Source organism: Gossypium arboreum, chromosome 7, assembly GCF_025698485.1.
Source record: "Gossypium arboreum isolate Shixiya-1 chromosome 7, ASM2569848v2, whole genome shotgun sequence".
In the NCBI taxonomy this organism is placed as follows: Eukaryota; Viridiplantae; Streptophyta; class Magnoliopsida; order Malvales; family Malvaceae; genus Gossypium; species Gossypium arboreum.
The window spans coordinates 100,920,681-100,948,337 of NC_069076.1; the positions used below are offsets into that span (position 1 = coordinate 100,920,681).

General features: G+C 34.2%; 4 protein-coding genes across 8 annotated transcripts; 1 reads left to right on the plus strand and 3 right to left on the minus strand.

Annotated features, from left to right (window-relative positions):
* Positions 1–96: 96 nt before the first annotated feature.
* Positions 97–3,237, minus strand: LOC108449963 (AT-hook motif nuclear-localized protein 3-like). Of its 3 annotated transcripts, none has more exons than XM_053031349.1 (6): positions 2,759–3,237; positions 2,135–2,496; positions 1,684–1,751; positions 1,025–1,156; positions 775–936; positions 97–696 (listed from the first exon to the last, which is right to left on the minus strand). In XM_053031349.1, exons 2-6 carry the CDS (start codon positions 2,418–2,420, stop codon positions 448–450), a joined length of 897 nt encoding a protein of 298 aa, XP_052887309.1. In that variant the 5' UTR covers positions 2,421–2,496; positions 2,759–3,237; the 3' UTR covers positions 97–447. The 3 variants fall into 3 exon arrangements, with proteins under 3 accessions (XP_052887309.1, XP_017602862.1, XP_052887308.1); XM_017747373.2 differs by having other exon boundaries at positions 2,662–3,237; XM_053031348.1 differs by having other exon boundaries at positions 2,583–3,237.
* A 1,282-nt stretch (positions 3,238–4,519) lies between these two features.
* On the minus strand, positions 4,520–8,943 carry LOC108449940 (65-kDa microtubule-associated protein 3-like). Of its 3 annotated transcripts, XM_053031347.1 has the most exons (14): positions 8,696–8,943; positions 8,146–8,244; positions 7,799–8,005; positions 7,473–7,724; positions 7,167–7,376; positions 6,914–7,069; positions 6,680–6,839; positions 6,426–6,577; positions 6,255–6,342; positions 6,037–6,110; positions 5,864–5,938; positions 5,430–5,718; positions 5,108–5,193; positions 4,520–5,017 (listed from the first exon to the last, which is right to left on the minus strand). In XM_053031347.1, the coding sequence occupies exons 2-14, from the start codon at positions 8,215–8,217 to the stop codon at positions 4,733–4,735; spliced, it is 2,106 nt and encodes a 701-aa protein (XP_052887307.1). In that variant the 5' UTR covers positions 8,218–8,244; positions 8,696–8,943; the 3' UTR covers positions 4,520–4,732. The 3 variants fall into 3 exon arrangements, with proteins under 3 accessions (XP_052887307.1, XP_017602831.1, XP_017602824.1); XM_017747342.2 differs by having other exon boundaries at positions 4,520–5,193; positions 8,146–8,229; XM_017747335.2 differs by having other exon boundaries at positions 4,520–5,193.
* A 1,162-nt stretch (positions 8,944–10,105) lies between these two features.
* On the minus strand, positions 10,106–15,507 carry LOC108449952 (enolase). The gene is made up of 17 exons (XM_017747353.2): positions 15,185–15,507; positions 15,003–15,066; positions 14,837–14,901; positions 14,597–14,644; positions 14,410–14,496; positions 14,244–14,324; positions 14,048–14,149; positions 13,886–13,966; positions 13,734–13,808; positions 13,472–13,534; positions 13,280–13,360; positions 12,992–13,186; positions 12,857–12,907; positions 12,630–12,718; positions 12,427–12,478; positions 10,462–10,518; positions 10,106–10,305 (listed from the first exon to the last, which is right to left on the minus strand). Exons 1-17 carry the CDS (start codon positions 15,248–15,250, stop codon positions 10,225–10,227), a joined length of 1,338 nt encoding a protein of 445 aa, XP_017602842.1. The 5' UTR covers positions 15,251–15,507; the 3' UTR covers positions 10,106–10,224.
* Positions 15,508–16,747: 1,240 nt separating this feature from the next.
* On the plus strand, positions 16,748–22,954 carry LOC108458714 (polyadenylate-binding protein, cytoplasmic and nuclear-like). Its single transcript, XM_053030747.1, has 11 exons — positions 16,748–17,472; positions 18,462–18,889; positions 18,980–19,069; positions 19,253–19,492; positions 20,065–20,280; positions 20,351–20,957; positions 21,045–21,241; positions 21,315–21,550; positions 21,639–21,688; positions 22,560–22,615; positions 22,761–22,954. The coding sequence occupies exons 1-11, from the start codon at positions 16,974–16,976 to the stop codon at positions 22,827–22,829; spliced, it is 2,688 nt and encodes an 895-aa protein (XP_052886707.1). The 5' UTR covers positions 16,748–16,973; the 3' UTR covers positions 22,830–22,954.
* Positions 22,955–27,657: the final 4,703 nt, after the last annotated feature.

Consider the following 27,657-nt stretch of genomic DNA (forward strand, 5'->3'; position numbering starts at 1 on the left):
TAAAAATTGATCTTTGCACCGTATGTCACAAGTTATTGTTTGGTTATTTTATTCGGCAACAATGCAATGATAAGATATTTAATAAAAAAAGACTAATTTACTTTTTGATCAATTGTTCAAAGATTGATTTGTTCATTCTTTTGTAGGGGTCAAAATGCAACTTGAGTTTTAATACAGGACCTTTATGGTAACTTTTACCAGCACTATACAGTCTTCTAAATAGAGCATAACAAAAACAACATACATTTTAGACTTCAAATCATTTATAAAATTTTACATCAATAAGACAAGATCTAAATAATACACCATGACTACTCATCCTACTCAATCCTAACAAGACGAGAGCACAATTATGGGTTAAAACCATCTCAACCTACGTAAGAAGCCAATGAGCTTATATTTGTTATGGACTTGCTTGTCTACTTAAAATCAACAATGCATATGCTATCAACTGGAAACCTCACACCGCGATAGACTGTGGCCTTTCGATTCCTCTCCGGCTGAAGATGTTTTACTACTGTCAATAGCAGAATCTCTAAACCCGTGGATAGGGAATGATGCAGAGGTGAGAATTGGCATAACCCCACCGTACGACACCTTAAATTCTCTGGTATTGCTTACAACAGCAGCTTTAGTTCTCTGTTGCTTGTGCTTCTGCTCCTGCTGATGACCTGGCAGGAAACTGGCCACAACCACCTGTTGGATCGAGAAACCAGGTATTAAACAGTCATAGTATATACCCACAAATTTGTTGTTCCATTGCAATGGTGTTACCTGCACAGGACCAGCAGCTACCAACTGACCAGCAAGTCCTCCACCTAGAACATGACCATTTGGATCTGCCAAAGAAATACTCATCCCACCAGATCTACTCTTGGTTCCGCCATTCTCGGTAGGCATAAATGAACCAGATAAGGATAGGATCTCGAACCACCCCTGTAGAAATCATGAAGCAGGATTATTAAGAAATGTTTCATGCATCCTTATGCAGTTTAAGCCCATGGTAGAGGATGAAGGGATACACCTCATATGTGAGAGTACCACCAGATGAAGTAGGTTGACGAAGGGTAACATTTGATATAGTGCCATTAGCAGAGAGAATGCAGATCGCACGACCTCCTTGTTGAGAGAAAGACATTACCTTCATCGTAACATCCTATGGCAATCGTAAAGAAAGTATGAGATAAAGAAAAACACAAGGCTGAAGGGCATAGAATAAGAACATCTCAGTTCTCAGAATGAAGAAACAGGATCATTGTGCAATTAGCATCCACCAAAGTAATACCGTAGATAAAACAAAAATCTTACTATAGAAGCCCAAATTGCATTTTGCCCCATACTAAAAAAATGAGCAAATTAGTCTCTTTATATTAGATCAAAAAATAATTTAATCATTTTTGTTAAAAATTTCATGCATTTATATTGTTAAAAACTAGTGTGGTTGATGAAATAACCAGACAATGACGCACTGTGTGTCACATTTACCTTGTGGTGACGTGCATGATTAATATTTAACAATAGAACTAAATGATATCTTTTAACAAAAAGACTAATATGTTTTTTGATCTAATGTATAGAGACTAGTGATTTACTCAATATTTTTAATAGAGGAAGCAAAATGCGATCCGAATCTCAAAACTTTACTTTCTTTTTTAGTCATAGAGACAATTTTACACAACATACCTCGCCAGAATTAACAGTGATCACATGAGGTGTGAAATTTGCCCCCACAAAATATGCAATTTTGTTACCTATAATAAAGTATACAAATTAGTTAATTGCGTTGTAAGAAAACAATCTAATTTTCAAAATTACAGCCTCAAGGTTCATGTCAAAGATCAAAACGGTTGAAGGCTTGTGACTTGTAGGTAAATTACAGTCCCACTATACTAAAAAAATTCAGGACTTATTCCTTTTTATGACTTCCTAAGACAAGTGGACTCTAATACTTGATATATATATATATATATTACTTTATCTACTAAAAGAACTAATAAAGCATAAAGGAAGGAAAGTGGCAGTGAGTAACAGTGGTTAGGACAAGACAGAGATTCCCCCATGTTTTGCAACATCATCATCAAACCAGTTTTGTGTTTCAATAACACTTCAAAATTAAATACCCAATAAAAAGTACCTCGGGCTGGGGGGCTGCTCTCGATCTCATACTTTTGTTGTGACTTTTGTACCATCTCACCCTGTTTCCAAGGCCAAAACTCTCGAGACAGTGGAATCGAGGATGATATGGGCATTACTGACAATGCCATTGCCAAACACCCATCTGCTCCATACTTTCTGGGTCTTCCTCGTTTTTTCTTCATCATCTCGCTACTGCCGCCCAAACACATGGGATTTTCCCTTCTGGGTGCAGCTTCATCTCCTTTCACTATGACACCAACCCTTCCTCCCTCTTTCTCCTCCATTCATATATGCTTTTTGACCAACCCCAAAAACCCTGAACCCAACCTATCCATTATAGATCAAAACCCTTTCCAGAACCTGAGTGATCAGAAGGTTCAAAACATTTAATTTGAAAATGAATTACTACAAAAAGAAAAAAAAAAACTTCAAAGATCAAAACAAACCCAGTTTTATGAACATGAAATTGCATATGGTTTTTTTTTTTCTATATAGACACAATTTTTTTTGGGCTTAAATTTTCACCATTCCTGAGAACACCCAAAAGAGGCCAAAGCTTGAAAATGCTGACAGAAAATCGAAAAAAAAATTATCCAGATATTACAGAGAACAAATGCTATACTTTTTGTGTGAGACAAGAATTTGTTCAGGAAACAATAATTTAGGGTTTTGCAAGAGAAATAAATAAAGTAGAAAAAATGCAAAAAAAAATATAATATATAAAATATTATTTGATTTAATATTGTGAAATCAATTAATAATTTGCCAACAATCTCTTAGTAACAAGATTCTTCCATCCCAAACAATCACATTATTCTCCTTCAATTATCAAAATAATTATTATTATTTTATCTGTAAAATTTAGAGTATGAATTTTGGTTAAGGAAATGGTTTCACGTCCGTCTTGGAAATTTAATAAAAGTGAATTAATAAATAGCAAAGATAGAAATTCGAGGAAAGAAAATGAAAATTTAGTAATTAAAAAACAAATTTCCATTTAAAATGCCATTTGTAATTATTTAAAGCTTAAAAATATATATATTTAAACGCTATAAAGCTAAGGTTGGAGACATGCCATTTTCCAACTACTCACATCTTCTTTGTCTCTTCAGTTTAAATAAAGTTTAGTATACTAAATTAAATTATTAAAAATAAGACAAAACGTTATATCAAATGTCAAAAGCATTATAATATTATATAATATTTAGTTATTTTTAATAAAAGGTTAAATTACTTTATGAAATTTAAATTTGATACTTCCTCTCAATTTTTTTAAAATTAATACCTAATTTGATAATGGTTTCCATATCGAAGCTTAAACTTTTTTTGTTCAAAATAGTTTTTGAATTTAGCAGTTGCTATTACTTTAGAGCCTGAATTTTTTTTAACCCAAGTTAGTCCCTAATATTTTATTGAAACCCCTAAAGTTTAGATCTCAATGTGAAAATAATTGTCAAGTTTAGAGATTAACTTTAATAAAAAAAAGTTCAAGCCCCAATATGGGAACAATGACCCAGTTCAAGTCCTAATATTGGAACAATTACTAAGCTCGGTGACTAATTTAGACAAAAAAATCCATATCCTAAAATGAGAATTGTTGTTAAGGTCAAGTTCCAAATAATTATTTAACTATTTAATAAATATAATTGTTTGTAAATTATGTACGTAAAAATATATACAAAATGATGCAATATCTTTCTTCTTCTTCTTTTTTGAACAGGATGCAATATCAATATTAATCATATGTACTATTTTTTTATCGAGCTGTAATTACTCTAAATTAAAATTTTCAAATCAGAAAATAAACTTACAACTTCCCCACCTTTGCTTTTGCCCAAAGAATATTTCAATAACTAAAAAAAAAAAACCTGAAAAACATTAAAATAGAAATTAAAAAATATAAACTCTTAAATAATTTTTAAAACTTAAAATAAGAAAATGAGCTAACCTTATAAAAATTTAGAAAAATATTGGTAAAAGTACATGAAGACTCTTATATTAGGAGTCAAGTTGTATTTTACTTTTTTATTCAAAAATGAGGAAATTAGTCATCGTTAAATAAAAAGTGACCTATTAAAATTTTATATATTTTTACTGTTAAAACTAACGTGACTAAAAAAATAATAAAATAATTTCACATAACATGTCACATGTACCTCATGCTATCATACATGGATTAGCTTTTAATAGTAAAATGAACGAAATTTTTAACAAAACAATCAATTTGCTCTTTAATTTATCGTGTATAAGGATTAATTTGCCTATATTTTAAATAAATGAGACAAAATGTAATCTAATCTAATTGTAATCTAACTTCTAATACAAAAACTTTCTTAGTACTTTTACGGAGTCATTGCAGTGACAAGTGACCTGGACAACCTCGTCCTCAACTAAAAGATAAAATAAAATAAAAATAACAACAAAATTCAGTAAAATGTGAAAGGTACAAATGAGACGAACATACATAGCATATCAACAGCCAATTTATACTTGACTTTTTCCCCTTACAAACCGGAGAAGAAACACAATACACATATATAAAAGAATAAAATCAATCTCATTCAGTTTCAATTCAACCAAGTTTTTTTCTTAAACATCATACTTGTACCAGTGATGTTGTTACTTGTAGTGTTTCGGCAAGCACAAAAGCAAGCCTTCTTTCCTCAAACGATTGCTCTATCTCTTCAGAAATTTCTTGGACTGGCTTACCGAACGGTATTATTAATGGAGCAGGAGTCATGGCTGTCTGCATCGGAATTGACACCGTGGATGCTGGAGTCATGGCTGCTATACACATTGCCTTTGGTGTTCTGTTATCTTCGTCAACCAAAAGCGTTGTCTTCGAGGGAGTAGTGTATGGAAAATTAACCGGTTGCATTTTCTGTAAAGTTTCACCATCATCTTCTAATGTGTTTGTTATATTGGCTTTTGAAGATACCATGGATGAGATAGGCGAGAACGGCTTACGAACCAATGGTGATTCTAGTTCATTAGCATTTACCACATTGAACGAGTGCTTTCTTACAGGAATGTCAGCAATGTCTAGGCCTCTCCTAACTGCAAAACGGTGAATGTTTCAGGGAGATAAACAAACTTATTGTAGCAACTTTTGGCTGCCTAGGCATGTGTTCATGGCACCAAGGGATGAACAAACAAATTTCAAATTGATTCCCATTTAATAATATCCAAGATAGCTTTGCTGAAACCGATTTCAATTGCTAATTACGCTAGAAAGCGGTTGAGAATTGAGATATATTTCTTGGTTGTAACAAGCAGAGACAGAGAGAACTTACTAGCTGAGAAAGCTGGAATGGCATCGTCATGGCGGTGATTCAAATGGTCATTTTGAAACATTCTCTCAGTCCTCTTATGAAGTGTTTGGGGAGTAGCCTTTTCAGAGTGAAGGGAATCAGGTTTATGAGTAGGCAGCATTGCTCCTCCCAAGGAGACTCTTCTACTGCTTGCACCTCCAGTTGAATGCCTAGGACCCTTTTTGACACTCAGGGGCTTTGATGGGCTTGGTTTTGACCCATACAGTGCCTCTTGTTCTGCCATTAGCTGTCCCTGGAGTTTCTTTTGGTCCTGGAGCACAAAAAGAATCATGCCTGACTATTAGCTAAATTTCACCAAGGAAAACGTTCATAATCTGCATAAAGCCTTTGGCCATAACTTGGTAAAACAGTATTAACGCATGCACTGCAATTGGGAAATAAGCATACTATCATACCCGCAACCTACGCCGTTCCTGCTCTTTCTCTTGTCGTAAAATAGTATACTCTTCAAGCATAGATAGCAGACGAATCTGCACAGTGTATAAGTGTCAGTTAGATACCAAAAGCATAAGCAACTTTCTCTCCTCTTGTCATAAAGGTTCAAGTCCTACGTTATTAGAGTACTCACACCATCATACAAAAATTCAACCTCTGTTTCCTTTTCCCATGCCAATGTCTTTGAAGCCAATGCCTCCACCATTCCTGGGTTAATATGATAAACAACTTCAACACTGTGTTAGCTGATTACTCAAAACAGGTAGAAAAAAGAAACTGATAGAGAGGAACTCCAAGCTTCATAATGTGAAGTTGACATTCTCAACCTTTTATCTAGAATGTATTCTTTACCTGGAAGTTTATTAACCAATGAACGAGCTTTCTCAGCACGCTTCAGTGTAAGATGAGCACCTTTCCCAGCATTATATCGGTTTTCATCCTGTTGAATAACAGACAATTAAGCAAGGAAATTACACTACAAGTAACAAAGCCTATACTCCAACAGATGACAAAAACACCCACCCTGTTATATTCCTCGAGCCAGCACTCCTCGTCACAAGCCATCAACCATTTCTCCACCCTTTCAAGTATTTCTCGCCTGCTAAAAGCTTCCTCTTTGACCTTAGCAATTTGAAGTTCAATCTGTTCTAGTATGGTAGCAGCACCAACAGCCCCTGGATATAAAAAGAAAGAGTGATATTCGGTAGGATGGGGAGGGGAAGTGAGATTAAACTGATACTATGCTGACAATAATATAACATAGCATCAGCAGTTACCAGACTCAATAGCTTCAATGGCATCTTCTACTGCACTTTGTGAATCTGGGACCAAGTGCGTCTTCCTACATATCTCCTCCAGCTCTAATCTCTTATTCAGGACAAGCTCTTTCATTTTGCTAGACTTTAACTCTTCCAACCTAGAAACTTCTGCCTCAACCTGCACTTACTACCTTTAGATACTTTAAACCAAGAGAAAATCAGTAAACTGGCGTTGAAACATGCATCACTAACATATTTGATGAAATCCACAGAGAGAGTGGTGGGTTCTGCAATTTCATGTTCTGAAGCAGCTATATTACAGGTAACATTCTGAAACATCTGTTGCTCCTCAATAGGTGTATCCATCAGTTTCCATAATTTCAACATGGTAGTACCAAGATCTTGTAGCTGCCGTGGGTCAAAGAATCATATTATGGTCAGAGAAAAGGGATTGTGGGGAAGAGAGATTTTGAAGCTTACGAAGTGCAGAAATTAACAATTTTACCCTTTGCATCCTCTGTATCTTAACTTCCTGTAACTTTTTAATCAAAGTAGCCAGCTGCTCAATTGTGTTATTGCTAATACTCCAAAATCCTTCAGAGTCACCTAAACTAGGATGGACCTCAGCAACTGTGAGCTTGAAATCCATGCCCATCACCAAGCAGAGTGAGTTCAACATGGTAAGGTGGTCCTCAACCTGCTTTAAACGGTCATTCTGCACAAGAAAGAGATCAGTCAGTAAGGAAAAGATATTGCATTTGTTCTAATGCGGTAGAATCAATAAAGAATTGAAAAATAGAAGGTTGATGACCTTCTCTTTCTCAAGTTCATTGAGCTGTCTGTGCAATTCTTCAAGCTTCCTTAAGGACAAGTCACTTTCATCCACAACTGCTTTGGAAGAAACTAATTTGGCTGATCCATAAATCTCATTTGTGATAATTTGTATCTGTTGTAAAACTTGTACAAATTGATTTCTTCTTTCTATTTTCCGTTTCTTCATTTCTTCCAATTGTGGAAGAATTTTGCTGAGCTCCTCCTTCAAGCTTCCAGCATTTTGATCTGACTGAAAAAATTTTGAACCAGAAGATAAGTAAAGAGTTTATTGTAATGGGAAAGTTCTCATCTTTCATTTCTTACCTGCCTAATATGCACTGGCCTCTCCCCCATTGCTGAACAGATGGCAGCAAGTTCGGCTTCAGAATCAGCAATTGTCTGTCTTAGCTGAGCTCTACACCGATTTGCTTGATCTACCTTTCTTCTGTATACTTCGAGGCATTCTCGTTCAAGCTCAAGCAGCATTTCATCCCTATCAGTATCTGTCTCCCCAACTTCATCCCAGATTATCTAATTTATTCAAGGAATCATGAAAGCGTATATATTATTAGATTATGTTCAAGCTTTTAAAATAACAACATGTGCATACAAAGGCATCCAAGAAAAAAAATATATAAAAGGTATCCATTGTGAACAAAGTTCAACAATACCTGAAGTTCATATAAAAGGGTTCCGCACGTTGTTTCCACTTGAAGAAGTGGATCACTTGGCGTAGTAGACATGTTGAACAATTCCTGCCAAAACAATACCTTCAGAAACAAAAAGATTTATAAAATTGTTAGAGATAGCAGGATCAACTTTAACTGGAAGATTGAGAAGCAGGAAAAACAAGTTGCAGAGCAGTCACTAAGTAAATAACCTGAAACTTTAAGCTTGGACTGGGACATGAAAATCAACACTTATCTTTTCATGTTTACTAGACTAAGTCATAGTGTCATACACTCATGCTCTAAATTCATAAGTTATAGGACTCTGAATTTCTATCAGTTTTTTACTAAATTAAATTTAAAATAGAAAGTTCTTGCAGATCAAATTTGAATTTTAGGTAAATATTAATGAATCTCTCAACAACAGAAGTCAAGATTTATTCCAAAAATTTCACACACACACAAAAAAAAAAAGTCAAGATTTATTCCAAATATTTTCTCGTCAGCCAAATATAACAAGAAACTGAATAAGAAGAAAGAAGTAGAAACAAACCTTAAGGAAAAGAGATTGAGACGAAGCTTTCCAGGTTAGGTTTGAATTTTAGATTTCCAGAAAAAAGAACAAAAATAGGTGTCCGTTGAAGAGCGGTGATTATGGATTTGTTTTTAATGATAGATTAGGAACCAAGACAATTTGAATTTCAAATCCCGTTTATTTGTTTCCCACCGTTTGATTATTTCCTCACTTTGTATCCAACGCTCCTACATAGAGTTTTATTTCCAAAAGTGTGACTGCCATGAAGCGGTATAGAGGACAAATATTGACCCTTCTTTCTTTTAGTAAGGGATAATATAACATTTAGTCCTTGAATTTTATGAATCTTTTAAATTTGGTTCTTTAACTTTTTTTTCGTCCATGTTAATCTTGGAATTTTGTAAGTTTTCTTAATTTTGGCTCTTATGATACGATATTTTTTAGACGATGTAGTGATATAATATGAAAGTATCAAATCATCACACGAACTAAAATTAGAAAAATTGTAAAATTTCAAAATTAATGTGGAACAAAAATTTAGAGACTAAAATAAGAAAAATCACCAAGTTAAAAGATTAAATGTTGCTTTATCTTTTAATATATATTCAATTGCTAGACTTTCTAAACGAGTCTTGGTATAAATACATTTTATATCTCAAATTGGCATCTTTAAAAAATAAGGGTAAACTTTAAAAGAGTCACCAATTATTAACGTGTTTCTGTATTGGTCACTTAGATATAAAAATTTCTATTTTAGTCATTAACATTTTCGAAATTTAATATTTTGGTCATTCTTGTTAGCATAATAACAAATTTAGCTCTCAATTTTATATTATCTATCAATTTAGTCTTGGTTCTTAAAATTAAAAATTTTAAAATTGAAAATATATATTTTTCATTTTTCAATAAAAATACATATGATTATCCTTTTTTTAAACAATAACGATCATCATGTTCAAGATGGGTTGAAGACTGCAACTTGCATTGAGAAGGGTGAGAATCAATATCCTTAGATTGTTGTCCAAAATAGGTTTGTTGCATTTGAAGTTGTGCTTGAAGACAAACATGATTAGAGATATATAGATGAGGATAAGGTTTAGAAGACCTAGTAGGTGGAAGGCCATATCAACAGCTCCACAACTAAGTCCTAGTTCGATGGCATGATTATAGAAGACCTAGTAGGTGGAAAACCAATCTCGATTAATTATCTGATCAATTTAAAAAAAAATCATAATTAAGTGATAAAAAAAGAAACAAATCTATAGTTGGGTGACCTACGGTGTAGTTTACCAAAAAAAAAATTTGTCAGGAACATTTTTTTAAAAAAATTAATTGAGGATCAGGATGAAAATGACATTTTGAACCCCAATTCATCAGATGGAAATAGAGATGAGAAACGTCAAAGCATCAGAATGAAACTTACAAGTCTTTACCTAAAAACTGGGGCAAAGTAAAACATTGCAAAATCATTCACTTTGTGCTTTACTAGTTTTAAGGCAAAGAGCAAAAGACAATGAAAAGCCGGTTGCAACATAAGAAAGAAACCATCAATATGGTTCTACTGGTGCTCTGATCTTTGCTCCTGCATAAACTGCAGCAGCTCCAAGCTCTTCTTCAATCCTCAGAAGCTGCAATAATTGCAGTTCATATCACAAACATGTTAGTGCAATTACAGACTCTGTATTTGATTCCTAGACTAGAAACACAAAATGGAGTGTCTGAATGTGCCTACACAACTACAACCTAACAGCAATAATAGTTTATATGAGTAATAAATCCTTTACCTGGTTGTACTTGGCAAGACGTTCTGATCTGCACGGTGCGCCGGTCTTGATTTGGCCCTGTTATTGGAAAAACAATGTGATATGGACACTTTAATTGCAATAGGAGTTTTTAGTTTTATTTATTTATTTATTATATCAGGTTTTACTAAGAGTTTTAGTTTTACTGTATTAGGTTTTTGTTTCTTTCATAAACTCTAAGTTAGGAATTCTATTTTATCTCAATTAGGACTCTTTCATTTGTTATTAACAGTCTATAAAAGGCTGCCAATATGAAATAAAGAGGTAAACAATTATTTTATCAAAAGAAACGATATTTTGAGAGGGGTTTAGTCAAGGACGAATCTACCATTTTGAGTAACCATAGGTCGAAGCAAGAATTCTTTCTCGTCTAGACCTGTGACTAGATCCTACGCCAAGGCGCATAACAACTTGGTATCGGAGCCAGCTGTCATGGGTGACGAAAAAACTTTGACAGCCAAGCTGGAGGCATTCATGGAACAAATGGCTACAAGGCAACAAGCATTAGAGGAGCAGATGGCGATGTTATCTCTTTCGGTCCAAAAGACAAGGGATTTAGAAAAAAATAATGAAGAACAAGGCAGCAATGGAGGCAAGAAAAGAAATTCAGATTCGCAACACGGTGGGGCCATGGTGCCACGATACTCTAAGATGGAATTTCCCACTTATGATGGGGTTGGAGATCCTTTAGGATGGTTAAAAAAATGCGAAAAATTTTTTGGCAATCAACGGACCAACGAAGAAGACAAAGTCGGCCTAGCTTCATTCCATCTTTTAGGAGAGGCACAATTATGGTTTGATCAAATCGAAGAAGAGGAGGCAAATCTGGATTGGGAACGCTTCAGAGAGTGTTGTCATATCAAGTTTGGGCCACCTATGAGTAATAACCCCTTTGGGGGAACTTGCAAACTTGAGACAAACTGGGACGGTAGAAGAATATCAACGCCAATTTCAATCACTACTTGCTAGGACTACTGATCTCGACAACAAGTAAACCTTTTTACTGCTGGATTGATAGAGGAACTTAGAATTGATATTGAGATGCAACAACCGGGAAACCTTGGAGTTGCAATGAATATGGCTCGAGCTTTGGAACGTAAACAAAAAGTCTCTTCCAAGATGTTATCTCAAACCAATCTAAACTGGTCAACTTCCCAAAACACTGACAGCAATTCAATCATTCCAACAACTCAGAACATTGCAAAGGGAGGGGGACAAACAATAGAACTAACAGGGAACAACGGCAAAATAGATTCTTCTGCACCATTTATTAAGAGATTGACATGGATAGAAATGGCAGAAAGAAGGGCTAAAGGGCTGTGTTATAATTGTGACGAGTCTTATTCCATGGGACACAAATGTAAAAGGTTAGTTTGGATAGAAGTACCAGATGTTGAAGGCAAGCAAGATGATGATGAGATAGATGATTTTGGATAAGTTCTGAAGTTTATTTTGAATTTGAGCTTGAGGACAAGCTCAATTCCAAGAAGGGGAGTAATGATATGGACACTTTAATTGCAATAGGAGTTTTTTGTTTTATTTATTTATTTATTATATCAGGTTTTACTAAGAGTTTTAGTTTTACTATATTAGGTTTTTGTTTCCTTCATAAACTCTAAGTTAGGAATTCTATTTTATGTCAATTAGGACTCTTTCATTTGTTATTAACAGTCTATAAAAGGCTGCCAATATGAAATAAAGAGGTAATTGCAAAGAAACGTTATTTTGAGAGGGGGTTCAGTTAAGGACGAATCTGCCTTTTTGAGTAACCATAGGTCGAAGCAAGAATTCTTTCTCATCTAGACCTGTGACTAAATCCTACGCCAAGGCGCATAACACAATGCAGCTCAAAAACTCACAAGAATGGAAAAACTAAAAAGCATGGAACATGGACTTTTTTGGTGAAAAATGAAAAAAAGGTAAAAGTATGATTAGTATAATGCTTACTGTTGCCAACCCAACTGAAAGGTCTGCTATGAAAGTATCCTCGGTTTCACCACTGCGTTAGAAACAAACACTTCATTGATCTCAAACCATTTGGGAAATACAAACAATATTCCCTTAAAATAAATGACATTTTAGTGATCAAACAGAAGAGATCAATATAGCAAAAACAAATTGCGGGGTGTTGCAATGTGAGGAAGTCATACCTGCGGTGGCTTGCCATGACTCCCCAACCGGCAGATTTAGACATTTTTACAGCTTCAATACTTTCAGTTACAGAACCAATTTGATTCACCTGACGATTACAGAGCATTGACAGCATCAAAAAATTTAACTCATCCAAATAATGAGCCAATAGCTACAAACAAAAACACCACTAAATCTACATCATGCACATGGTTACTGGAACAAGGGGACAAAATAGTCAGGCTACCTTCAATAAAAGAGCATTGCAGGTCTTCTCCTTAATTGCTTTCTCCACACGCTGAAGCAAGTAGAAAACATAGAGCACTTAGAAACTCCATAAAGCCAACCTCTATATTTTAATCCCCATAATTAAATATTTTACCTTAGGATTTGTGACAAGGAGATCATCACCAACAATCTGCACTTGTTCACCAATTTCACTTGTCATTTTTGCATAGTGCTCCCAATCATCCTGATCAAATGGATCTTCAATGGAGACAATTGGATAATCAGTCACGAATGACTTGTAAACATTCTTCAAACTGTCTCCTGAAATTTTTTGCGATCCATCATTGTTCTGCAGCAACATTTCTTTGATAAGCAACCATTTCAACTTTAAATTAAGATTACAAGAAACAGGCAGATTTTAAATGAAATGGACATATTTTACCTCTTCCTTGAAATTCAAGTCATAGGTTTTATCCTTGTTATCATAGAACTCTGAAGCAGCAACATCCATTCCAATAACAACCTGTCAACAGAAAATAGTCAGTTTTTATGATAAGCTTTCAGCGAAAACACAGTAGATAATGAATTAACAATGCCATTTTAGGTTAATATACCAATTATTTCTGAAACTAACCTTTCCAGTATACCCTGCTTTTGATATAGCTGTCTTCAAGAGCTCAAGTCCCTCTTTATTTTCCTGCATATTACAGCATCAATGGAATACACCTTCTTCAAATGATTGGTATCCTGAGATCTATTGCTCAATAAAATCTGAGCTCAGGCGTAGGAAGTCATTTCATTTGAAACATTTCTTCATCTCTAAGAGAAGTGAAAGTCTCTTCATGCTAAACCCCCAACATTGAATTGGTTCATAATTAAAAGATGTACTTACAGACCTGAATGTTAGGAGCAAAGCCACCTTCATCACCGACGTTGGTAGCATCTTGTCCATACTTCTTCTTTATAACAGCCTAAAAAAGCACCCAAGTGAAGACAAACTACAAGGGTAGAAAACACAAGCAGAAAATGGAGCCAGAGGAAAATCCACCTTCAGGTGATGATATACTTCTACTCCCATCTTCATGGCTTCCTTGAAAGAAGATGCCCCAACAGGTAGAATCATGAATTCCTGAACAAGTCCAAACGGTCAAAGACTGCAATAAATAGAAAGGGCATCAAATCATCCTTCACAAAATTTTAGTAAATTTACCTGCATTGCTAGTTTATTGCCTGCATGGGAACCTCCATTGATAACATTGAATGCAGGTACAGGCAAGACCAAGGTCTTATTTCCAGCAAGGTTGGCAATGTGCTGCAAGTTAGAATATGCAGAACCAGTGAATCAACTTGAAAAACTTGGATTAGGAGAGAAATCAAACAGCTCAAGATGACAGCATGATACATGCCTGATAAAGGGGAATCTTCTTCAACATAGCTCCTGCTTTACAGACAGCAAGTGAAACAGCCAATATAGCATTTGCTCCAAGCTGAAATTATTGTGCATTACCAAATTAAAAAATAGCAATTAAAAATAACCAGAAGAGAAAAAATGATTAAAGAATATAGCTGTACCTTTTGTTTGCACCAACCCCATTCATTAACTGTTCCATCAAGCTGTTGTACCATGAAATTATCAATTTTGGCCTGCTCTGTTGGGTCCTGTCAGCACATAAGGATTAATAAGATATAGGTTGTACACATCAATGATCTTGATCGTAGAAGAAATAAATAAATCATGACTTAGAGTCCCATAAAATACCTTGCCAACCAAAGCGGGTCCAATAATTGTATTAACATTCTCCACAGCCTGAACATCATCAAGATGATTAAAACATCACAAACAGTTCAACTTCATCAATATTTTATACGTATATACACACAACAGGTATTGGCATTTCATTCATGAAGTTAACAAAAGCTTATGAATGGAATACCTAGAAACGAAGAATAGTTCAAATTTTGACTCAAATCTAAAATCCTCGCAACAAAGAAAAGTTACCTTAAGCACGCCCTTTCCAATATAGTCAGATCCTCCATCCCTCAATTCCAGAGCTTCATATATACCTTCCATAATAAATCAGGTGAGGTTCAGTGAGATACATTGCATCGTACAAATTCAGCGCAACTAAAGCAAATAATAGTGAAGTATAAGAGAATAAAATTACCAGTGGAAGCACCACTAGGAACAGCCGCTCTTGCGACGATGCCATCAGAGAGAGAAACATCAACCTGTTAATGATTCAATTCAACCACCATTCATCACTCTAACTCATAATGGATTTATGTTTTTGGGTTTCTCTTCAACCAAACGGAGCAATAAGAAAACAAAAATAAATCAATAACTTACTTCAACGGTGGGGTTTCCACGACTGTCGAAGATCTGACGGGCTTTGACACATTTGATCGTAGCCATGGTTTGGGTTCTTTTAAAAAAAAAAATATGCTTCCCCTGACTCAGTGAACTCAACTGAAGCTAAAAGCAGAATAGAGGGAAAATATAACGAGGTAGAGAATTGAATCCAGACCGTTGATAGAGGGAAGTAACGGTAGAGATTGTTTTACTTGAACGTGAACGGGGACATACTAAAATTTGAAATGTGAGGGTAAACCTGGAATTTTAACGTGGCATCGCCATCAAAAGGCGTGAATTTGGCCGCCCCTGGTTTCATTAAACCAACTTTTTTCATTGGTTCAAGTATTTTTACCCAACATTATCACCTAAAAAATATATTTAATATAATAATCTAGTTTGTGAGTGGCACAATATTAACTTTTTCAAATTTAAATTAATTTTTATAAGTTAATTTATTTAAATTAAGTTAATTTACTTTCTGTAACTTTTTCAAATTTAAATAAATATAAAATTAATTAATAAATATAAAATTAAAATGCTTTTTAATCATTTTTAATAATGTATTATATATGTATATTTTAATTTAATGTCTTTAATGATAATTTTTATTCTATTGAATCTAAACACATATATTACTATTGATTTTAATTACATTAGTACAATAACTAATCTCACCACCATTGTTATTTTTAACTTCATTGAAAGTAATCTCACGTCCATCCAAAGAAAGCTTTTTTCAAATTTTAAGTTTCACTTGATCTCTTTTGTTGTCAATGATATAATGAACTTTTATATTCATACTAATGTTCACAATATAAAACATAGTTGGTTTTTTTTAATGACAATTAATGTGCCATGTTAGCTTGTCATTATGCCGTTAATGACAGTTAACAACTTAGTGATCAAAATGTAACAAATTGATAACGTTGGCGACAATATTTTAACTTTTGATAATATTAGCAATAATAAACTTTTTTTAAAGTTGGGTGACCAAAATGTAATTTAAATTAGGTAAAAATATCTCTTTAGTCCCTCTTAATTTCAAATTGAGTAAATTAGTTCCTCTAAAAAAATTGAGCAATATAATCCCTATCATTTTGAAAGTGAGTAATTAAGAACAATTAATCATGGGGTTAATGTCTTTCATCAATTGTGCATAATTTTGATTGGTATGATAACAATTTTAGCCTTTGATATTTACATATTTTGTTAATTTGGTCTTGATTCTTAAAATTCAACAAATTTAGCCTCATCATTTACACATTTAGAAAAATATTATAGGCTAAATTTGTTAAATCATGACCAAATTGATTGAATGTGTAAATTATGGGAGCTAAACTTGTTATTATACCGGTCAAATTTATGTAAAATTGATGAAAAACATTAATGTTGCTATTAATTGTCTTTAGTTGTTTACTTTCGAAATTGAAAGGGACTAAATTGCTTTGAATTTTTTTGAGAGAGGCCAATTTCCTCAATATCAAAATCGAGAAGGACTAGAAAGGGTTTTTTACCTTTAAATCATATATGTGTGCATTTGTAGTTAGCTTATATAAAATATTATGCAGAAATGTTGTATCAAATCCACTGTAGCACAATGGTTAAAATTCTTCTTTGAATTTCCGGGTTCGAAGCCCGGCAGTGGAAAGAGTGTTTTTTTTTTTTCCTGCATTTCGACCAAGCAATTGATATTATTATAGGAGTATTTTATTTTTTGCCATTTTGTAAGTTACAGTTAGAATATTGTATATTCATGGTTTAGAGTTCCTAAATTTAGTCAATCATGCGTCGGAAGAAGAGCAGAGCTAAACGGCGAGTCGCCCGATCCAACGAGGAAGACACGGCGGGAGTCGACGATGAGCCGGGAGCTTCGAAGGATGCTGTGGAAGCTGCCGAGGAGGCTGGTATCCAGAGTGAGAAGGACGTTAATCAAGAGATTGATTGTTTTAAAGAGGAGTTTGAGGAAGTTGAGAATGTGGTAATTGCTGTCATGGAGATGGACTCAATAATTCAACACAACAGCGGTGACGTTGTTCAAATTGAATCGAATTTTACTGATGGAAGTATTCGTAAAAATGACTTGTGTTCAGAAGTAAATGGTGTGGGTGAGAGCGAGAAATCGGATAATTTGGATGTTAGTGTGGAGTGTAGTAAATTTGAGGAGGTTATTGAGGATGGGACTGTTAGGGGACAGAATTTGACTTCGAACATCCAAGTTATGGACGTGGATTCAGGGAGTGGAATCGTCAATGGTGAGGAAGCCAAGGATCATGAAAATTCAGGTAATTGATTTATTTTTTTCTTGAAAAGTGTTCATTTGAATTCGTTTCTAGCTATTTAGCTGACCTTTTGGTTGTTGGTTCCCATATTAAGTTTTTGTTAATTGATTTTTTTATATAAAAAAATATCTTCTTTTATATATTACAAAATATTGAATGAGGTTTTAGTAGTAATCGTAGTTCAATTCCAAATTGCAGTTTATATTGCAATTTCTGCAAATTAGTGAGACTAAAAAATGGTGAAAAGGGGGCGTTAAAGCCAATAAGTAATTGAAATACATATGAAATATGTAGATATTGTACCATGGAAAGACTGCTATTGTTACAGTTCAGAATATGAACACAATAGTCATGCTACAAAGTGACGGAAGAAATTATTTTGGTAGAAATTGACAAGCTCAAATCAAGCTGTTCTATTATGGATGTGTCTTTTGAACGTTCACGAGTGAGGAAAGATCAGCTTAATATTTTCATTCTTTTTGGTACTATATTTGTTTAATTTTTCCTTTCTTTCAATTTTTTCTTGCATTGTTTGCATATAGTCACCCAAAACTAGTGTGCACCGCTGTCTTTATGTTTTCTCATGCCCATTAAAGTTATTAGTTAGAGAAATTTTTCAAAATCACTGGAACGAACATGAATCTTTTATCACAACTCACTGTTTGTGGTCTTTAATGCCTTGACAATCCATGCATGTCCCTGATTGTGATCCTAGTTTATTATGATATTTTAGGATGTTCAAAATTTTGGCTTTCTGAAGTGTTCTGTTCCTGCTAAGCTTCCAGTTCACAATTGCTCCAATAATCTTTTTCTATACACACTCATTAGCATGCTGTATATTTGTGATCTGTGGACTCTGTTCTCCCCCACCTCTCCCCCTTCCTTTTCTCTAGAAGGAAGTTGTTTTTATCTTAAATTGCTTTCCCCTGTAAAATGGTAATGACATTGCATATTTTTAATGTCAAACACATGTTGAGCTTTTCTTGGTACAGAACAGAAATCACTCGAAGAGGAACCATCTTCTGCTAGAATTGCAGTCATGACATTAGATGGGCAAACCAATGATGGTTACAACAACAAGGATGGTAATGATAGGGAAAAAGAGGAGGAGAGCAGAGGTGGCTGGGAACAAAATGAAGACATTGCAGTTACTGATGTCAATGAAGGGTCTCAGGTAGTTGACCACGACTCTTCAACTAAGCAAAAGAAAGAAAAGCAACTGGAAATACATGTTGGAGGTCTGCATAAAGAGATAGTTGAAAAAGACTTGTTTGAAATATTTGGAAAGTTTGGGGAAGTCCAAAGTGCAAGGATTGTGAGGCATCGAACCACAAAAAAAAGCAAAGGATTTGCTTTTATTCAATATGCCACAACTGAGCAAGCCAAGAAAGTTCTTTCTGACTTGAAGCATGGCATAGAGGTTAAATACGACATTCATTTGTGTCTGATGTTATAAAATCTATCAGCTTTCTATATTTACTAACATTCTTTTTCCCCCTTATACATGTAGGTGAAAGGAAAGCTTGCTAAGTTATCAATCAGTCATGACCGTGATGTTCTATATCTGGGACGTATTTGCAGAACATGGACCAAAGAGGATGTAGGCAAAAGAATTCTGTATTCACTTTCTGTTTTCTTTTCTAGGCATTTGTTTGGATCACGTAATGCATTTATTAGATGCAAACCACATCTTGTGTCTGCCAAAAATTCATTTCATACTGCAAGTGATGAACTTAAATTCTTGATCTTATTTTTTTTCTCTTTTCTTTTTGTCTCATTTTAGGTGCTTGGGAAGTTGAAAGGCTATGGAATTGAAAACATTGATGAGATACAAGTACCCAATGATCCTAAGGATGATAGGAAGATTAAAGGTTTTGCTTTCTTGAGATTCAATACCTTCTCTGATGCAAAGGCTGCATTGCACCGTTTAAGGAAACCAGATGCAGCTTTTGGCAATGCAAGAGGTGCTAAAATTGCTTTTGCTCGCACCCCAATGCATCCAAGAGAGAAAGTTCGGTTACAGGTTGGGAATCAATGGACGTTATACTCTCATTTACTTAACATTCAGAGCTTGTTATGTTTGTGGGTTTTTCCTTTTTGTAGTTGCATACTTGGATTCTCTTATTTTTTGGACAAGCTAAAATTTTATTTATCAAGAGAAGCAGGAAAACCTGCTAAAAGAGGTGACTTTTTGGGTTTTTGGTTTTTGAAAGATGCCATTGATTAAAACATGAAGCTCTTCAAAGAAAACAACTGCAATGGACTGATAAAAGAGAAATAGGAGTGGGGGGGGGGGGGGGGATTAATATTCTCTCTAAGAAACCAAATTAACTTCTCTTTTATGGACCAATATGGTGAAATGGTGATTGTGAACCACTTGATATACAACTAATGCGATCATGTTATCATATAGATTTATTGAACTTCTAAAATTAAATTTCAAAATGTTCATTATTAGGGATTTTCGTAATTTACTTTCTGTAAGAAATTTTTGTGAGGATGAGGGAGAATATTAGTTGATAACAAGGGTGGAAGATCCTGTCTTAGCTTTCTGAATCACACTTTCTTCTAAATGATAGAAGTCTCCTGCTGTAGGTGAAAACTATTTATGTTGAGGGGATACCAAAGTCTTGGGATGTACACAAACTTAAAGAGATCTGTGAACAATATGCTGAGACTAAAAAGGTCAAAATATCTAGGAATTTAAGCAATAAAGGCAAGGATTTTGGATTCATTTCTTTCACTACCCGTGGAGGTGCTGTGGCTTGTGTGGAAGGGATGAATAAATTGCGATATGGAGGAAACGTCAAGGTAATTTCATTGGATGTCTCATCCGTTTTCTTTCTTTCTTAGCATCTCTTAGTGTCAATTTTGGTGTCAGGTTAAAGCTTATATTGCAAGGCCTCTTGTTCAAACACGGCTGCAAAAAAGCTCTTGTTTAGGACTAAAATTTAGTAAAAGGCATAGAAACAGTGATTGGTTGAAGTTGAAAGGCCATGCCAGGTCTAAAGGCGTTAAAAAAGAGAGTGATGTGAGAGCAGCAACCGTCATATACAAGTCAAAGATTTGGGGGACCAAAGAGAAGCCAGCTGCAGCTGTGTATAAAAATAATCAGGATCCTTTGAATTCAAAGCATACAATAGAAGGTAAAAGAAATGAACAACAAGGCATTGCCCCTGAAAGTCATGACGCTGAAGATGGACTATCTACCAAGCCCAAGAAAACTGATTTCAAGAGGAATAATAGAAAGAGACAAAGGAACCTTATGCACAGTAAGAGGTCATCAAACAAACCAGAAGGTTCTGTATTAATGAGAGAAAGGAACCATATGCACAGTAAGAGGTCATCAAACAAACCAGAAGGTTCTGTATTAATGAGAGAAAGGAACCATATGCACAGTAAGAGGTCATCAAACAAACCAGAAGGTTCTGTATTAAAGAGAGAAAGGAACCATCTGCACAGTAAGAGGTCATCAAATAAACGAGAAGGTTCTGTATTTGCTGTTTGCGCTACTAAATACAGAGACTCTTAGAGGAGAATTTGCTAAAAAGCTTTATATGGCTTTTAATTCACAGGTACCTCACAAGGTCGACATATTCGTCCTTCTCGAGGTTCAAAGAGCAGATCTTATGTACGGAAGGGACATGGCAGGGGTGCAGATTCTATTGCATATAGAATACCAATTAAAGAGGCATATGCTCCATCCACTAGTGGGTATCCAGGATCAGCTCATGGTGCTATTTCTGGATCCAAAAGGCCTTCTTCTTATATGGTAAGTTGCTAATTTGTACACATTTATCTCATGGTGTCACATTTGTTTGATCTCTTAATTTGGTTCTATTTAGGAATCTCATGCCGGATTCGCACAACCTGTGAAGCACAATGACCAATATCTCACAGAATGTATCGCACCTTCTTTTCATCATCAAAGGCAAGCTTATGCAGGGTATCTTAAGCTAGATCACTATGAAAGACAACCTCCTGCTAAGTACTTCAAACCTGCTATTGGGAATGATGCCCTACCTCATGCAGGATTTCTTGAGTCTTCTTTCAGAAAGCAAAGTTTTGATGGAGCCAGAAGGTATTGTTGTGCATCTTACACGTCTTTATTTGATTTTGGAGTTTATTCTTCATTTCTTTGTTTCACGTGCTTATAAATTTGTACACAGGATTGCCGAGTATAGTGGCCCGGACAATCAAGGGCCTGTTCATGGATCAGGTAGCATCACCAATCTAGATATCTTTATCATTTGAAGTTTCTATCCTCTTTTTAATCCTCTTATATCTGTACGCTCAATATTTTTGTTTAATGTACTTTACTGAAAATGATTGGAATTCTACTTTTGTTTACAAAAAGACACAATTGATGGCCCGTCTTAATGCCTGATTTATTTATATGTATGTGGTTATATATGTGATACATGCATGTAAATATAAGGAGGCAAAACCCATTAGTTATTGGGTTTTCAACTTGAATGCCCCTTCCAGTTCCTGCTTTATACCTTACAAACTTCTTGTGGAAAATGTCCTCATGTGTTGGACTTGCTTTTCAGAAATTTTCAGTTCATTTTGTTAAGTATGGCGGGCACATAACCCACAGGTCCCAGGTGTGTGTGCCTAACTCCTTGACCTCCTAGTGAGGTTTCTCATGTGTAGCACTTGTGAGCTACTCATGAGGCGTAGTGTTAAGTGGTGTTATCCCACATATGTTAAGTATCAGGGTTTCCTATGGTATTATATTGAAGTTGGGCTCGTCCATTTGTTGCTATTGATCTTAGGTAGGATGCTCAACACCTTTTTTTAAGGGGAAAAACTGGTAGTAATTTTGGTAATTCCCTACAATAATAGTGATTCAGTTGTTTTGGGTCTGGCATAATTTTATTTTCTCTTGGGAATAAAAAAATTGATAATAGTCATAAATTATGTTCATTTTTTTACCTATATTTGTGGTAACTGAATTATCTCTGTTCTTAATGGAATTTGAAACTGCTATATCTGAATATGTTACTTTTCTATTGTTGGGGTTTTGGAATTCTTGTGATTGGTAGCTAATTGTGAACATTGTGTGGTTACTGATTGTGTCACTGTAGGATCAGCTTATTCACGCCCTTATGTTCCAAACAACTTGAGCTATGCTGGATATGAGGTCACTCTCTCTGACACACTCTCTCTAAATTATTTAAAATTATGAAACATGTTAGTGATGCATTTTTCTTTAAAAGAACGAAAAATGTTGCATAGTTGGCACTGTTCCTTTGAGTAATCAACATTCATATTCGTGGTGCATGCAGGGCAATAGTAATGGTGGTGGCTACCATGGGTTTAGGAGAGCATACACAGCAAGGCAAGCACACTATTGAACAGGAACAAGAACAATTTCATTGTCTATTTTTAGCATATTAGTTTAGAAATAATTTTCAGTCTTGTGAAGATTGAACTTACTCTGTTAATAAAAAATGTATGTTTCCCGTAGGGATTATATAAAGGCATTGGTGATTGAGCTGCCCTCTGAAACCCATACCATCTAAAGGACTGAGTTTTGTAAGTGAAGAATGGCTGGAGAAATAATTATGTTCAATATCTTGAAATGTTGGTCATATTCTGAAGTTTGATCAACTCAAGTACTCAGCTCCAGTCTAAGCAGTTAGAAACTCCATTAGGTTTCTTTCTCTCTCTCTCTCTCTCTCTCTCTCTCTTTTTATATTTATAAGGGAGGGATAGAGGGATGGAAGCCAAGGTTTAATATCAACTAAGATTTCATTCCAATGGAAATCCTTTACTAAGGTATTCGGTTAATTAGATTCCTCTATTTCTAAATTTGAAGTAAATTGATAAAACTGATAATTGGAGTCATGGTATTTTATTAAATTTGTGAGGTGACACGTAAAAGTTTGGATTTGGATGATGCGTCACTATGTTAATGTGGAGTCACTACTTTTTAATTTGTGGAAAAAAAGTTATTAATAAATACGTTTCATTTATTAATCAAAGTTAAATATTGCCCGTGGAAAGATGCAGTAGCCGCCATCGAGAATGGTTGATGACGGTTACATTGTTCAGTTTTTTTCTCTCTCTTAGAAATTGGTTAAACTTTAAACCTATAATTTTGGACATGTATTAAGCCATTTATGATTGAGTTTGATGTCATAAATTAATTAGGCATCAATTCCACTCATATACATTGCTCTTATACCACTTCCTCAGCTTCTCCTTTGTGCACGCTGGCTGGCTCAAAGTCTTTGAACTGTAACACAATCTCATTGCAGAGTTGGTCTTTATGGAAACATAGTCATATCTCACTTGTTAAACAAATGGTTAAAATTCGCAATTACTTTCCTACTTTGCAGCTTAACCATAAGATTAACAAATTTGGTACCAAGCCTGGCCTGAATGTGGACCAATGGTAGAAAAAGAATGCATCATATATTACCTTCTCAAGTTCCTCAACAACAGCTTTAGCAACTCAAACTCTTTGAAATAAGATGCACTAGCATACAGAGGAAAACTGAAAACAAAAATAGCAAAATACATAGGCTGTATGACTAGAGGAAAGATACCATCAAACACTTACGCCTGAATCGATTCTCTGGGATTTTGCAGCTCATAATATCCATCATTAGCATGTTCCTTCACCACCAGGTATTGAATTGAGCAAATCAATCGTACAAACACATTGTCCTACATAATCTAACATTATCATATTCATGACCTTAAAAGGAAAACCACATCTCTTTAATTTTCTCTGAGGAAGTTAGGAGTAAAAAGTCTTGTCTTGGTACAAGCGAGTTCTAAGGAGTGGTTTTTCGCATGTTCTTGGGTACTCAGTGGTTTCTGTCAGTTTTCACTCAATTTTTCAGTTTTCTGCAACGCTCCAAAATTTTCCGGTGTCAAAAAATGCGAAAATTGCTACAATTAGAATCGGAGACATTTAGGGAAGTTAAACCGAGGTTTATGGGAATCGGTATCGGGTCGATTTTATAATCCGTAGTTAGCGAGCAATAATTAGTAATTAGTTTTAAATTAGTTGGGAATTGAAATTAAAATTTTGAGATATGGACTAATTTGTAAGGAAATCAAAATTAGGGAGTTACAATGTCTTAAGAGTTGGAACTAACTCTAGATAGAAGAGAGGTCGTTATTTGGTAATTAGCCCAAGGGCATAAGAGCAAATATAACATTAGATGATTTATTTTTGGGTCGAACCCCTGAGGTTAGTTGGAGGGGGAACTGTAACCCTTTCCATTTTCACAATAGTTGTCATATTTTTTCTCAATTTCTTTAATCAATTTCTTTAATTCTTGATTCTATTCGATCAATTTCAGCTAGGTAAACATATTTTCTTAATTAATTATCACTATTTTAATTCTGTAAGCTTGAATTCTTCACTTTCTTTCTCTATATCCATTCACGTCATTTTCATTCTTGAGAGAGGAGCTTCGATTTTGTGTTTTGTTATTGATTTTAGGTTAGATTCCAAATGTTTTCAAGTTTAAAACAACATTAGAACAAAGAATCATATTTGAGAAAGTTTAAGCGATTTCTCAAAGCTTTAGGTGAGTTGTAGAGTGAGAGAGTGCTGAGTTTTATGATGGTTCTTGTTGATTTTTAACAGAGTTCAAAAGTTTCCAAGTCTTAGTTATAATGTTAGATTTTAGTTTCGGTAAATATAGATTCAGGATTAGATAAGTGTTTTTCAGTGGTTTTAGGAAGCGGCGATAGTGTCTCACTCCATCGAATTGCATCATTTTCTAATTTGTTTTATTGATTTGATGTTGAAAATGAAACTAAAGAAGGTGAAAGTTTGAAGGCGAAAGCGAAAGAGAAAGTAACGGAGGCTTAGTTTTAGTTTTTGCATTCTAATTTTCGTTATACTTTATGTTATGTTTTCATCTAAATTAATTGTTTAGGAACTGATTTTATGTTGTATGTATTGAATGATTACTTTGGTAAGCATCTTGTTATGGGTTAAGTACAAGTTAAATAAATAGAGAATTGTGTGTGTAATGTTGCTCATAGTGAAGCCTTGAATGGTTAAATGATAAATAATGTTGCTGCTGCAATGTTGATATGTGTTTGGTTGATAAATAATTGGAAATACATGTTCAAATTTTTGAATAATCCTATTAAACGATTTTGGATAATTCTCGTGTATAGTTGATATGTCATAGGATATATAGAGTTCTATAAAGTTTTTATATTATGCAAGTTTGCTTAACGTGCTTGAGAGATTTGTTTTATAATGCTTTTGCACATTCTTGAGGAATAGGCAGAATAAATCGTGTTACTGAAGGTTTGTTATAGTGTGCCATATTATTGAGCTTTTGCAATACTTTTAGAAGATTTGGTTGAATATCTATGAATCTATATACAATTCCAAATTTGATTATTTGGGGCAATGTTTTAATAAAAATGTTTAACAGAATTTTGTTATGAGGAAGTGAAATTGAATGACTATGCTTGCTTCGATTATGTAATACAACTATGTATGCAACGGCGCTGTGAAATGAAATGTGAACTGTTATGATCTTAATGAATACTAATGTTTTAAATATTCTTTATTATTATACTTCTTGATGCCATGAGATGATATATTGTTGTTTGGTTAGTATACTTTTAATTTAGCTTATTGGAAATTTGTTATGCACCATTGACCTTAATGAAAAAGCTCAAATTTGTAGATTTGTGTTTCATGTATAGATTAAAGAGGTTTGCAAACGCTTGATAGGGTCGAGCAACATCGTTCTCGGGAGTCTTAACTAGTCTTTTACTCGTAATGTCGTTTTGGGCCTTCTTTTAATTTTTAGGCATGTACCATTCAATGCTTTTACAGTCTTTGGTATATTTCTCTCTGTTGTTTTGATTCATGTTGATTTGGTAACACTAACTTGGTACTTTTCACACTTAATGAGGCTTTTATCTTGATTTGGATGTTGAGTTTCTAATGAATTTTCATCGTGGTTTCATGCTTATAATTTACTTCTATAGTCTAATTTTGATTGAGTATGCTTATGATGAAGAACAACATTTTTTCATATGTCAAACTTCCTAGTAGCACGTCTATTTTTACCTCCACAAGGACCAAAACACGTTCCTCGAGTGCGATGCAAAGTACTTTGGGTAAGATTGCTGTTCCATCCCGTGGGGGTTGTCATGTTACTGCAATAGTGACAATGGGCTTGCTCTTGCCTCCATTAAGGTTTTCAAAATCGGATTGATGGTTGAATCGGTCAAATTATTAATCTTTAATTTGATCGGTTCGATTAGTTTGATTCGCGAATTTAATCGATTTAATCTTCTAATCGAACCAATACATTAGTTAATCTCAATCCAACTAGTCAAATCAAACAACCTTTCCTCCAGCCTCATTTTCATCCTCAAGTCAACATTCTTCCAAAATGTCTCAAATTTATGGCACTATCGTAAAACTTCAGTTGGGAAATAAGACATGCATGTTTCACCTAGTAGGAGTAATATTTTTTCATCATGGTTTAGGATATGAATTAACATTAAATAAATATCAATTGGTGATTTTTAACTACTCAATACTTGGCAGCATAGTTATAATTTCAGCCTGTCAAGGAGGTCCTAAAAAGGACTATGATGCTATCTTTGCTAACTGTGACTGAAAACAGGCGGCTTTAAATCAAGCTTTTTCCACAAGTTCTTTTGGACTTAAATTTTTTAAAATTTGTATTGAATTAAATTGGACAAATAGAATCAGACTCCAACGATTTCAAATAATTTTGAATTTTCTAATTTATAAATATTTTTATTAATAATTTATTTTGTTTTTACATGATGACAAAACGATTCAAATTTACTTTATAAAAAACATAATTTATAATTATTTAATTGGGTTCTTTTGTATAAAATAAAAAAATATTTATTATATGTAATATTTATCTGTATATGATATATGAATCGATGAAAATATATTTTATTATTTATTATTATATTGACAATTAAATAAGTTTTATCTTTCTTATTAAATTTATAAACCTAATACGTATCTCAAAATCCAAATATATTACACTAAGCTCAAACCCAAAATAAAATAAAATAAAAATTAAACCTGTAAAAATTATCAGCAAGGCAAGCCTCAATGGGCAGTTTTAAGAACTGTAGATGGAAATTTAAAAAATGGTTTTGAGAAAAATGGAGAACAAATGAAATCTAAAGGCAGAGATC